General features: G+C 43.0%; 2 protein-coding genes across 5 annotated transcripts in view; one reads left to right on the plus strand and one right to left on the minus strand.

Annotated features, from left to right (window-relative positions):
* FABP6 (fatty acid binding protein 6) overlaps positions 1 to 13,362 on the minus strand; it is a 452,944-nt gene that overhangs the window by 387,616 nt on the left and 51,966 nt on the right. The window lies entirely within an intron of this gene.
* Positions 5,853 to 13,362, plus strand: part of CCNJL (cyclin J like) — a 24,876-nt gene continuing 17,366 nt past the window's right edge. The window contains exons 1-2 of one of the 4 annotated variants that reach the window (XM_071758561.1): positions 5,853 to 5,950; positions 6,021 to 6,138. In XM_071758561.1, coding sequence (XP_071614662.1) covers positions 6,058 to 6,138 — 81 coding nt within the window. In that variant the 5' untranslated portion in view covers positions 5,853 to 5,950; positions 6,021 to 6,057. The remainder of the gene's footprint in view (positions 5,951 to 6,020; positions 6,139 to 13,362) is intronic. The other 3 variants (XM_071758560.1, XM_071758563.1, XM_071758562.1) reach the window with 3 other exon arrangements.

Genomic DNA, 13,362 nt, shown 5'->3' on the forward strand with positions numbered 1-13,362 from the left:
CTTACATGCTGAATGAAATATCTCCTCTCAGCCCAATCCTGTAAGAAGAATCATCTCAAGCAGCTCTGGGCACCCCTCCTCCTGCCTCACCCACGAGAGGAGGGAGGGAAGGGCACATGGCAAGGTCCAAGTGGATCTGGGTCACTACAGGGCCAACTATTGAAATATTAAGGGGAAGGACCCCCACAAAACTCAAAATTACTGGCTCAGATTTTGGAGAATTTTAAAAATAACACATTCTGGCTTGCTTCTGCATTTTCAGGCTGCATTTTGGTTTATGCTGCCTTTGTCCTCCAGCCAAAGAGTTACTTATTTTGTTTTGAGAATGCAACTGAGATTTACATAAAGTGTCTCTATTCCAGAAACACGAAGTTGCTGGAAAAGCACCAAATAAAGAGCTCTGGTTCTCACAGCAAAGCTGACTCAAGGGAGCATTGCTCCCACACAAGCTCCAGCTCCTCCACTTCAGGAATGGTGGGAGAAGAGTTGGGAATGGTGGTAACTGACTGACCACATGGGCAAAGGCCATCAGGAAGGAAGCAGAAATGTCCTGGCTAAGCAGGATGCCATCTACACCTGCTACCCATGCACAAGACCTGTTTCACTGCAGCAGCATCCTTCACAGAAAATGTCAAAGCTGCCCTTTACACCATGTTTTGGCACAAGTGAGTCCCTCCAGCATATCCAGGGAACTGAGGCAAGGAAAGGCAGGAGCACCCACCTTCAGTGTCCAGTTAGCAAGAGGGAAAAGGCTCAGGTGGTGAGACCAGCATGGACCTTGCTGTGAACACACTTTTCTGTCTGGGTCTCCTCCCAAGCCAGAGGAAGGTTTTTCTGCCACAAGGATTCATCTCTGCTCTCTCTCCCATGTCTGTCCCTGGTGTCACACAGCAGTGCACTTCCAGCTCAGGCAAAGCTGGGATTTCACACTGTCTGAGCACAAGTAGCAACAGAGCAGGGAGAGCTTGACACTGGCTGAGATCAGTCCCCCTGGTTTGCTCTGCTCCCCAAGTTAGTCTGCCCTCTAGTACAGCAGTCAACACTTGAGCTGTCAGCATCCCCATGCTTAAAAAAAAATATAACTACATAAATAAATAAAAAGAATAAGGGAGAAAAGTGTCTATTTCCTATTCTTTCACGTTTTTCCATTATGCTGCCTCACTAAGTAGTGCCAGGTCCCTGAAGCCCATCTTATGGCAGAGCCATGGTTACACCACACACCTCCTGACTGCTGGCAGCTCCCTGCACTGTCCCCACTCTCCTACCATGGCCCTGGTCCCAGCCCCTGTGGCCCATTCCCACAGCTGAAATAAGCCAGGTCCAGCAGTGGACTAAGGAGATGCATCAGGACAGCACCCATGACCTGCAGCTCCCTTGCCCCACAGTGGCACTGTCATTTCCCTCTTTTTTTTTCAGCACCTGTGTGCAGGATAGGCCATGGCCACTGGGGGCTTGATAGGCAGGTTTAAAAGTGAGAGACATCTAGAAGGAAGGGCATGTTCACAGAGTTTTTCATTTCCATATAAACCACTGGCTGAGAGGAGTAATAAGGAAATGAGTGCTCGGACCATGAAGAATTGGGAATGAGGGAATAGTGTGCTTGAAGGGGAAATTCAGAGGGGGCTGGCTTGGGCATCACCCCAGATCCCCAAGATCAGGTATTTCAGGCTGCTGGGTGACAAAAGGCCCACGAGCCTCCCTTGGGGGCTCTCAGTGCCTCACAGCAAGGCACAAGCATCCTGATTCAACTCAGCATCAGCAAAAATCAAGAAACAACCATTTAAAAGCCTTTGAATGAAACAGGCTCTTCAAGGTACATAGAAACACAACTTTATTTTCCTCAAATTCTAGAGCATTATCTGTTATAGTGTCCTTTCCTTGCACTGTCTGGCATGGACACACACCCAACCGAATTTCACTGGGCTTAAGTCACTTCAGACCAACCAGGGTTCATAATTACAGCTCCTGAGGGCAGTCCTAATTCTGTAACATTGCCTCTAAAACCAAAAAATAATAAAAACAAATTATAACTTTCTCACTCTGACCTTCTCTCTGCCATCTTTGACAGCACACAGCTCTTGTGTCTCTGATGAGCTTGCTAATGTTTGTGTGTTAAATCTGATGCAGTTAAGTCAATAAAGTGTGGGCATAGCTCCACACTGTTATCAGATCTTCCCTGAACATTTTTTTGCCAGATCAGACCCTCACTTTCCAGCCCCACCCAGTGCCAGCTCTTGGAGGGAACAGGAGAAGGCAGATTTGGGCACAACTCCAGAAATCATCCCAGTTTAAGAGTGCTGAAGGAAGAGACACTACTTACCCCCTGCTGCTGAAGGCTCTGCTTCTAGGCTGGTGGCTTTGTGCTGGCTTCAGATCTCTCAGTGAACCGCTATGACTCTTCAGAATTGCAGAAAACTGACCCTGTACAAAAACTCATGTCAGTAATGTAGATCAGATAACAAAATAATGGGACAAAGGACAGAGGAGCTCATCAGTTAGGACAGTAGAAGGTAAGGATGGACATTGAGAACCAGAGTTGATGAAGTGCCTCCTCCTCACCAGAAGGAAACCAGTCTACTGTGTAAATGCTCTCAAATTGGCTTTAAATAGTGCTCACGTTGCTGCTGAGCCAACCCAGCTTTGGTATCCTGATGACATGGGAGGCACCTGGGTTTTTAAGCAGCTGGGCTGCTCACCTGAGGAAGAACGGATTCTTGGGAGGGGTGTAGGGCAGTCTCTGTGTGCCCTGGCTGCCTTCCTGGGCCTCTCTACCTTTAGTACAAAGGTTGAGGGGTGAACAAGTGGCTGCTTGGTGTCTTCCTGACACACAGAATCTCCCTGGTAGGAGCAAAGGCATGACGTGTGCTGCCTGTGTTAAACCTGACTAAAAAGCCCATTTTTTTTTCCTACCAAGCAGCCCAGCTCCTTGCTGAGATGGGTGCAGCCTCTCCCTGCAGGTTGTGTTCTCTCCTTACTGCAGAATTTCCACTGCATCACTTTCCTGCTGAGCCCCTTCCTCTTCTGAGCACTTTGGGATGGAGGTAAAATATGGAGCCACTTTTTTGTCACATTGTGGTTGGTGTTCTCAGGTATTTTCAGAAGGTTTTGTTGTCTGAAAGCAATTTTGTTATCGCAATGCCCCAAATGGTAGCCCTAGTGATACAGATATTAACTTGCTTAATTAAACTGTAACACTCAACATTAACAATTTCATTGACTTGACATAAAAACTCAACTTCTATCAGGAAGTTTGAGTTTGTACCTGTGCTTTACCCAATGACCCCTGATGAAGGGGTAACATAAAACTTCTCAAAATTAATATAAACTCTATGAAAACCTACTTTTGAGTCTCAGTGGATTTTACTTTTATCTGCTTGTTTTTTAAAATACTTGAAAGTTAAACCAACACAGTTCTATTGTGGCTAAAGCTTATATCATAACCCAAACTTTGTCCATTACATCAAAGTAATGATGATTAAATGATCTATTTAGATGGAAAAAGACATACTGCACCTGTAGTCAATTTTTACAATATCAGTGTCTGGTATTGTAAAATCTCAGATCATGTTTCTGGGTTGCTCATTGGACTATCAGGTGGAATAGCACTGGATTCCCTGTTTTATGTGTTTGTCCTGGCTGGCATTCCCTCCTCCAAAGTAATGCAATCCCAAGGTTCAAGGCTATATCTGATCTTTATCAAGTCCAGAATTACTGCCCTCTCTGATTTGTTACTGTGACTTTTTTCTGATATCCGACATGGTGGTTGTTTGTTTGTTTTTTTAATCAACAGAGTTGTTTGTTTGAGCCCAGCTAACAGCCATACTACAGAAAGGAGAACCTTTTCTCTATGTGTTTCTATTTTTAATATCAATGCAATTACTGAAGGAAAGTCTTGATACTTTCTACTTATTTTCAAATGGAACAAACAAAACACACTGCTCATAATCTGTTAAAATCAATTCTTTCGGCTGCAAAATTAAAACCAATATAATATGGAAGAGCTTTTCACCTTGTGTGAAATCTCAGGATTATCTTTAAAAATAATTCAGATTTTTAAAATGGAAGAGTTTTAAATCATGCTATGGATGTGACTTTCTGAAAATCTGTGCTATGTTCCTATTCTTAATTTCAAAGAACTGATACTCTTTCTTTCATAATACTATTGGTTTGATTTACACTGTAAATTTACACTGATTTACATTAAAAAAATAAAAAAGAGAACTATATTGATATAATACAGTTATATAAAAACTGGTACAGTAAATCCACCATAAACAGACTACTTGCAAAGAAATGCTCCAGCTGTTGCTCAGCAAAATAGTTGAGCACCACATGCTCAGTTTTAGGAAAAAACCTACCATGTCTTTTTGCTTTTGCCCCAATTTAAGGCATCTAAATACTTTGTTTAGGGCATACTGGGATGCTTTGAAAAGAAGGAAAATTATTCCTAATGGACACTTGGTGGCAGCTTTTATCGGTCAGCTTAATAGCTCTTGCCACTTAACTTCACTGCTCTTTTATAGCAGGGGGAAAGCCAGCAAACAGACTATAAACAACTGGGGTATGTTTTCCCCAGAAGATGTGGGCAACAATTTTCTTTGATCACAAAAATATTTTTCCACTAAGAAAGCAACGCAAATGTTTACTTTGACTGTAGCAGGCAGATTTTTGTTGTTCCTTTCCTTCAGTAAAGCAATGGAAAAAAATGTTTTATTGAGCTTCTTCTGCAAATTTGAGTGCCAAATGAGCAGCAATTATTATAAATAAATATAATTATAAAAATTAAATTTAGTTCTTTAAACAGAAATGCCATTGCTAGGCCTCGTAGGCTTTCACATGAAAATTCTTCATCCTTCATGGATCAACAGTGAGATTGGGTATAAAACGGTTTGTGTGGTGATTTTCTTGGCTCCTGAAGTGCTAAGACTTGTTGAAAGATTTCAGTTCCATCTGCTCAAATATCCACTGGACTATAAACACAGCCCTCAGGGACCTGGGAATAAAGCTGCCTGTCAGTTTCTGGAGCTCTTTGAGTAGAAAACTTTTAAAGGATGAGGGTCCTCTGGGCTTCCAGTGCAAAACAGTGACTGACACCCTGTTTTGAAGTTTTAGTCAGGCTGAGATCTGATGGCAAACTAATCCTCCAGGTTCTGTGGCAGCAAGCCAAGGTCCTCCCTTAGCTGATGCTGTGCACTGCTCTGTAACAAGGATGAGACCTTTCCCAACGGCAGACGATGTGAAGCACGGAAAACAGAGGCAAGGGCATCCTCTGGTCTCATCTCGGTGCCTGTGCAGGACAAAGTTGCTTTCTGGCAAGTTCTGTGAGAGGGAAACCTTGACATAAGGCCTGAAAGGGAGCTGTGCTCCTGCCAGACTTCATGCTCAGACACAAGCAAGCACTTTTATCTATGGTTTCTGGCAGTTTAAGGTATCTTGTATTCAGAACCCTAAAACAAGGAAGAAGTCAATCTCCTCTGTTAAAACTGAGGATATTTATTGAGTGTGCAGAGCCTTCATTACTGGGACAAGCTTTATATTCCATTTCCTTGGGCAATTTCTCTTGCACCTACCTTTTCCAGTCCAGCTAAAAAGATGACTGCAGGCAGCAAGACCCAATCCAGCCTCCCCCCGGGTGTCCTTAAGGCAACCCCCGGCTCCCCCCCAGCCCCTCCGGGTTGCAGGCAGCGCTCTCAGGTCCTGCAGCTGACGGCCCGGGAAGGGGGAGGAACGTCCCCAACCAACCTGGGCCACTCGGCTCTTATTGAGCTCCAATTAACCTGCGAGCAGCACCAGCGGAGGGGGCGGGAAAGGGGGGGCCGCGGCCGCACCCTCCGGGTTCGGGCCGCCCGCGGGCAGCCCTTCCGCCGGCGCCGGGTGGTGGCTGCGGCTGCCCCCGCCGAGGGGAGGGAGAGTTTTGCAGGGCCTGGGAGGTAATCAATAAATCAATAGGGTCAGTGACTGGGAGAGGAGCCGGCGGAAACAGCCGTGGGAGACTTGTCCGGTTTGTTCTCCCTTCCCAGCAGAGCGGCCCCGTCTCTCGTCCAGACCTTTGTCTGGATGGGAAGAAAAAGGATGGAGGAGGAGCAGTGGTGGAAAGGGGAGCTGGCAGCGGATATCCACCAGGCCCTGAGGACGAAGGTTGGGTCCCGCTTTGTTTCTTTGCCTCCTCTCTCGCACTTCCCTCCGCTTTTCCCTGCCCCGCAGAAACTCCCGGGCACCGGCCTGGGGCTGTGGAGCTGCCCTGGCTGAGGCGTGGGGTTGGAAAATTCGCCTTCAGTGGGTCTCAGAGGTGCAGGCTTGAGCTCTTTCCTGTGCTCTGCTTTTTGGTCGAGGCTTGATAAACCCAAACCTGTGAAAACTGCAACCTAAAGATATCTGCCAGCAACTTTTCAGTGGCTTTAACTTAGCTGGGGTGTGGAGGACTCGTCGCGGTCAATGCTACGAGAGGATGCTGCCCCGCAAAAAATAATCAACGTGTTGTGAGACCTGGAGAAGCAGCTTTACTCCTTTTCTGACACGTTTAAGGTCCAGCAAGAAGTAGGGTACTGTTCCCTGGCAGAACGTAGAGGAGATGAAAGATGTACAGGCGTGGCACGTAATCTAAATGGACCGGTGGCTGTTCGCGCTGATGTCCTTGAGCAGGTAGAACTAGAACTAAAAGTTCGTTTACTTTTCCCATTTCCTTGCGTAGACTTCCAACTTTGGAGGAGCTCTAAATACAGTTCGTAGGGTAATGTGAGAGAGCCCTCTGCAAATATTGATTCAAATATTGTGCACTGGGCTCAGCTTTTAAGCGACGAGAGTTATAGCCAGCAAAGTGAACACCCAGGACGTTCTGTTCCCTTTGTTTTCTTTACCCGTATTTAGCAATAAATTACGTCAGGTGATTTAATTGTTATCAGGTCTCAGGGAATGGGTTGGGTGGTTCTCATGTCCTCCAGCTGAGGCAGCTCAACTGGCCCTGCTGTGGGGGAGAAATAAAAGGGAGAATCCAATTGACTCGGTGTTAAAAGGTGGGGGGATACTTTGATTTTATTTAAGTGTATCTGCTCTCTTTTTAAATTGACTATTTCATTCTTCAACCTTTCTGGGTGTCCCTGACTTCCGATTGCTGAAATCTCTTCTTTTTATATAGGTACTGACCTAGGCCAACTAAGTGACAAGAACTATTTAAATTTAAACTTAAAGAACCTGCAAAGAGGGAGAAGGGTCTCTTTTTTCTGCTCTGACACAGGTCTTTGACTCTTTCTGCTTGGACAATTTTTATGCTAATTCTGCCTGCATTGTGAGGATTATTTTCCTTTTTGAAGGAAGTACTATATGAGAATCTGGAGTGCAAGTTTATTGAGGAAATATAATTGCAGCCAGACTTTTTTTCAGTTCACTTTGGGACACACACCCCCCCCCTCCAAAGTAATTCTACAGAAACACCTTTGAAGTGTATTGCTGAGGTGTTTGGGGGGTTGGGGGAGCTGTGTGGTTTTTTGGCTTGTTTGTTGTTTTTTTGAGGGTTGTTTTTTTTTTACATCAGTATTTTGTGTAAAATCAGAATTTTCTGTAGAATGTTGTGGAACTCTTCAAAAGGATTCTTCTGCAGAATTTGGGAAGATGAGTAGTTGTGAGCTTTGACCGATTTTAGGGAAGGCTGTGGCAATGACACAGAACAAATGAGGCTTCAGAAGTGGCATCCCCACCAGAGTATTAGTGTGCTTACATGTCAATACTGGAATAGAGAAAATTCAAGCAATGCTACCCTCAATCCTAAATACTGTCACTAGTTTATGATACTTGCTGGAGGGTTCTAGTCTGGAACAGTGTGTGCTTCTGATCTTCTTGGGTGAGAATAAACAGGTCTTAGTTTTAGAGTGTGAGTCTGACAGAAAGGTTACTTAAAGATGCTTGTCAAGGAGGTTGAAATGCATGTTGCAGGCTAGCCCACTCCTTGAAGAATACACTTCAAGTTTGGGTTTAAGGTAAGGATTAAAATGTCCCTTATAATAAAAACTCTTTTCCTAAAACAACTGAAGGATTTTTTTCACTTTTTCACATTTTTTCCCCAAAATAATTCAGACACAAATATAGGAGATGCATGCCTACTATGAAACAACGCAGGTTTAATGTTAACAACAGCAAAAAATGTTATGCCATCCCTCTCATCCCTCCAATTGGATTTGGGAGTTCTTAATCTCATCAAAAGTTGGTGTCCTTTGTGACAGATGTTGTGTGCTGTATCTCATGGATATGTTCTGCATGAGAGCAGAGAGTGAATGTGTGTGGTACACCTGGCTTCTAATTCAGAGGGATGAAAGATGCTGTGAGGCTTTGTGGCTTCCCAAAGGCCATAGTTCAATGCAGAGGGAATAAATAGCTCTTGAACCGTCTGACTAGTAAAATATCTGTGCTGTGATGGGACAGTACTGTGTTAGTTATTGAGCGTGCTGACCTAATGAAGCAAAATTCTGCAAGTGCTACACACATCTTTAGACTTTAAATGAAAAGTTAAAGTATTCCCCTGCATCAGGCCAGAACATTAAATCTGCTGCAACACTGAGCTAGGAAGGAAAATAAAACCTGGAGCCTGCTGTGTGTACTAGGAGTCACACTAAGCCAACACAGACAAAGTCAAGAAAGGTGCTGCCTGTATGTACTTATTTCCTGGTGCTTCAGCTGCTTCTATAATGGCCCTAAGTTAGTGATAATTGAAAGGAACTACTGGTGCCAGACAGCTGATGGAACTACTGCAACATCTGTGCCAAACTCTCCAGACTGCTTCAGAAGCCCTGGATACCCCACAAGTGTGGAAAGCGGATTTTCAATTCGGTGTTGGGGTGTTTTGTTTGTTTAAAATACTTTGCTCTAGAAGGCAGTCTGAGTGTCCCAGCAAAAAGTGGTATCTGGTTGCTATTCCTCCCCCATTTTGGCACTTCTGGTGGGACTGTATCCTTCCAGGATATGTCAATTTTATGCAATTAATGAAAATTTCTAGATCTGCCTGCATTTATTTGCCCTTTTTTTAATCTCTTGTAAAGCTTCTCAGAGCAGTCAAATTTTGCAGGGTGTGTTATTAGTGAATTTAAAGGGTTAATATTTTTAACTTGATCTTTCTAAAGGCAGTCCAATTTACTGTCTGAAGTTACTTTCAGCCAGGTGAGGAGAACTGATGCTCTTTCTGCTGAAAGCAAACAGTCCTTTGCTGTTAAGTAATAAAAATGTCTGAGTGATTTCCTCTAGGTGAAAGCTCCGCCAGACCTGTCTCAGGTTCTGGTTCCTTGCGGGAGATGCATGTGAATTTGCTGCTACTTTTGAGTGTGCAGAACAGTGGTAAGGCAAAAAAAAATAATCTTTATTTGTGGTGTTCCATTTGTGCATCAGTAGAATGTATCATAAATCAGTAGGGGCTGCTGCAGGCAGAACTGACCTAGGCTGTGTGAGTGAATTGAAACAGTTCCTCTATCCATCTGAGGGGATGTTGAATGAGGGGAGAAATAAAAAAAAATATTGCCTGTGTACCCTTCCTTATTAGAAAGTATTGGGATCTTAAATTTTTAGTGGAGATAGGGAAAGGAACTCTGATTTCCTTTCTTAAGTATTATTGTGTCGGTTTTGTTTCTTTCTAAGATGGTGAATCAATGCTGTGCAATGCTGGCACTTCTCAAAGGGCCCGGTTAAGTCTTGAAAGAGCTGAAGGTTGCTTAAAGTATGGGAGATGCAACCTTTCAGGTCTTGGAGAGATGGTTACAGCAGGGCTGAAAAGAGGAGTAATCAGCTGTTCCTTATGGCTGGCTCTTCTAACAGTTAAAATCATTGGTCCCTCTGTGCTTTCAGACAATGTGGCTTGTGCTAGCACAGATGAAGCTGCTGTGGTTGTTTCAGAGACTTTCACAGTTTGTTTCTGCTCCGTGAGGAAAAACTCTGTTGGCTCCTACCCTAAGAGCACTGTTCTGACAGTTACCTTTGCCCCTTCCTTTGAGTTTGTGTGGCCAATTTGAAGATTAGCAAAAGCCCAATGCATCAGCTGGGCTCTACTATCAGGCTGCTCACAAACACACTTAACTCTTAACCTTTCTGACCTATTAATTGGACTGTAATCTGCTGCCTAGGCTTAGAAACACCAGTAAGTTTCATATGAGTGGGTTTGTTACTGGAAGGCATAATGCTGCAGTTTGTGTCTGCACAGAGGCAAAAGGATTATTTCTGTTGTAGCATGACATTAGTAACAAAATTAAATTGGTAGCATACCTTCTCCACTGCCAAGAAGCATGCAGAGAGCTCTGGATTTTCAAGCTCCTATAAAATCAGTATAGTCTGAATTTTTCTTTGTAATTGTCTTCTTGCCTGCATAAATAATGTGTTACAGAGGAGTTAACTTTCAGTGTTCTGTCATGAGCAGTTCAATAATTGTATAGAACAGGTCAATTTGGCACCTTTCTTCCCCAGCTGGAAGGCTGCTTGGTTAGAACACAAAACAGGAAGGAGTTACTCTTTTAATGAACAGCTGTTAATGGCCTGCTATAGATAAGCTTTCCTTTTATTTTTCATCTACAGGCATTTCTTTTTCCTGTTCTAATGGCAACAACTTTACAGTATCTGTTATTCTTACAACAGGAATTTTAAAGGATCTGATTCAGGTCACTTACCATTTTTGCAGTACATGCAAGATACAGCAAGCTAAAGGATTGCCATGGTTTTCAGTAGTTTACTGACTTAAATACTTAGTAGTCTCTTTCCTTTTTTTATTTTTTTATTTTTTAAAAAATTTTTTTATTGGGGTGCCTTATGTTGCAAAGTGGTGTCCAAACTTTATGTATTTTCCCCTGTACTAAGAAGAATCACAGAGATCACATTGAAACTTTAGTTATATACCTTCAATAGGTATTTTCTTCATAATTTGAAAGCTTTTTTCAGATTTCAGGTTAGGAGTGGTGGTTAAGATCTGTGAGCTCTTGACTCTGTTTATATATCCAGAAACAAAAGTGGGTAATAAGGTTAAAATAATAATAGAGAAGTATGAAGTTCAGAGAAGTAAACAAAGCCTGTGTCTGTGTAGGATAGTGTTGTAACAGCTGGTTCTAGGTAGCTTTACTAAGTTTAGGTGCTTCATTTTGGTCCAGAAGTGAGAAGGTAAATTTACTGGCTCTCCGCACAGGATGCAGCACTCTGGAGATGTGTGCAAGTAGCTGGGTATGTTGCAGCTGAGGTGTCTTTCTACCAAGAGACAGTGGAAGGTAGAAGCACAGGAGCTGTTGTGGGGACTGAGGAGATGTTGCATGTTTGACCTCTTGGACACGAGATCCTGACTGAAGTCCTAGAGCGCTGACATGGTCCAAAACCAGATTTGGTTAAAATCTTTAACTTCAGAATTCCAAGCATGTGCTACAGTGTTTCATTTTCCTTCTCAAGAAGCCTGCCAGTTTTTCTGAAATACCTTGATGAATTCCACTTTTGTTCTGAGAACTGATCATTATTAGTGTGATTTTATTACCATGAAGTCACATCACTTGACAACTTTGTTGCCTTGTTTTTCTCTTAACTGCTTGTCACTTCATTATTAGCTTTATATCGGTGGGAAAACAGTTGAGGAGACACTGGACAGAAAAAAAGTGTGTGTGTGTAATATCTTGCCATGTTGAACACCCAAGTACACGATGTGTACCAGTATCACTGATGAATGCTGGGCAGACTGGCCTGTACTGGAGGGAGTGATCCTGTTTTTCCTGTGATTCCTCACTATTTCAGTCGCTGTTTGGCTGACCTAGTTCAAATGGTCGGCTGAAAGCCGAATCTTCAAGTGGTTGCTGAAAGCTGTAGTTGAGCTCTTGTTGGCGAGATTTCCTTTGGAGACGGATTCTGAAGTGCGTTTGCTCAGCCCATCCAAAACCATCCGAACCACCGCTGAAATCTGATTTCCTGAGCCCAGATAAGGAAAGGTGCCAGGGGATGAGCTGTGTCTGCAGCCGATGTTGATCTGCAAGCTGATGTCTGGAGCCTGGCTGTCTTTCAGATGTGATAGCCGAGGAAGATTAGTCCTCTTTAACACCACTTAAAAATGTTTACACTGATTCTCTTTTGGGATATCTTGAACCTGGTAGGAGGTAGTGGCTTAAAAGTTGCCTGTGCCCTTAAAATCTCAGAGGCTTACTTTTCAGGTTTTGAGATTAAGTAGTGATCTCTTTAAATGCTGTGTTCTGCCTTTCTGGAGGTTGACTTTTGGGTTTGTGTCGGGTCTGTTTGGTTTTTGGTTTTTTTTTGTTTTGTTTTCTTTTTTTGGGGGGTTGTTTTGGTTTTGTGGTTGTTTTGGTGTATTTGTGTGGTTTTTTGTTGTGCTTTGGTTTTTTTGGTTTTTTTGGTGTATTTGTGTTTTTTTGTTTTGGTGGGGGGGGTTTTGTGCGATTTTTTTGTTGTGTTCTGGGTTTGTTTGGTTTTTTTTTCATTTGAGAGACACTGACCGCTATGTTGTGCAAAGCTTAAGTCATTTCCTAGACACCTGTGAGCCTCCTCTGTGCCGCCGCTTTTAGCATTTCAATGCTGCGATTGCTCTGTAGCCCAAAGCAAAGTTCTTGAAGCAGGTACAGCTGACCAGGTCGAAGACGAGCACAAGCAGCAGATGCAAGGGCAGTTCCAGCAGACAGGACTCCATTTCCTCTCTGTTGCTTTACTGAAGATAGAGGGAAAAAGTGTGGAAACGATTTGTTTAATTCTTGCTCCCCAAAAATTCAATTTTCCCCATAGAGTTATATTTACTGATCCTGCATCACTACAGCAAAGGCGTTTTCTTTAATTAAAGGAGTAATTTAAAAAAAATTAACTTATGCTAAAGAACCCTGTGGGGGGTTGATGGAAAGGGATGTATACACAGATGTGTTGGTAACTCCAACTTGTAGTGTTAAAATTTGTACCACTTATTTTCCTTTAAAAAGAAACCCTCATTGGGTGGTGCTGGGCAAGGCTCTTGCCTGTAGGAAGATAATCATCCTGGATCAATTCATTAGGAATTTGATCTTGAAGCACTGGCACTGGTTCTGTTTCTCCTGACATTAATCCTGAAGTTTAATCTTGTCTGTGCTGTCAAGTGTCTGTATATGGAAACTCAAGTGGGGTTTTTTGGTGCACAAAGAAAGAATGCCTATCACTTATGCTCTCTGCCATAACCAATTTAAAAATAATAATAAAAAATTTTGCTATATATATATATATATATATAAAAGCAGAGGTATTACAGGGGAGTAAATGTCTGCGTGAAACCAAGAGCAGAATAATACTCTTGGTTTAAATTCAGTGCTTGGAATTTTGTAGCACAGTGGGTTGAGTAGGGGTAGTTCTGATTCTGAGATTTTGAAGTTTGGATGCATATCTCTGTATCCC

The sequence above is a fragment of the Heliangelus exortis genome, chromosome 15 (genome assembly GCF_036169615.1).
Source record: "Heliangelus exortis chromosome 15, bHelExo1.hap1, whole genome shotgun sequence".
NCBI classification, from domain to species: Eukaryota; Metazoa; Chordata; class Aves; order Apodiformes; family Trochilidae; genus Heliangelus; species Heliangelus exortis.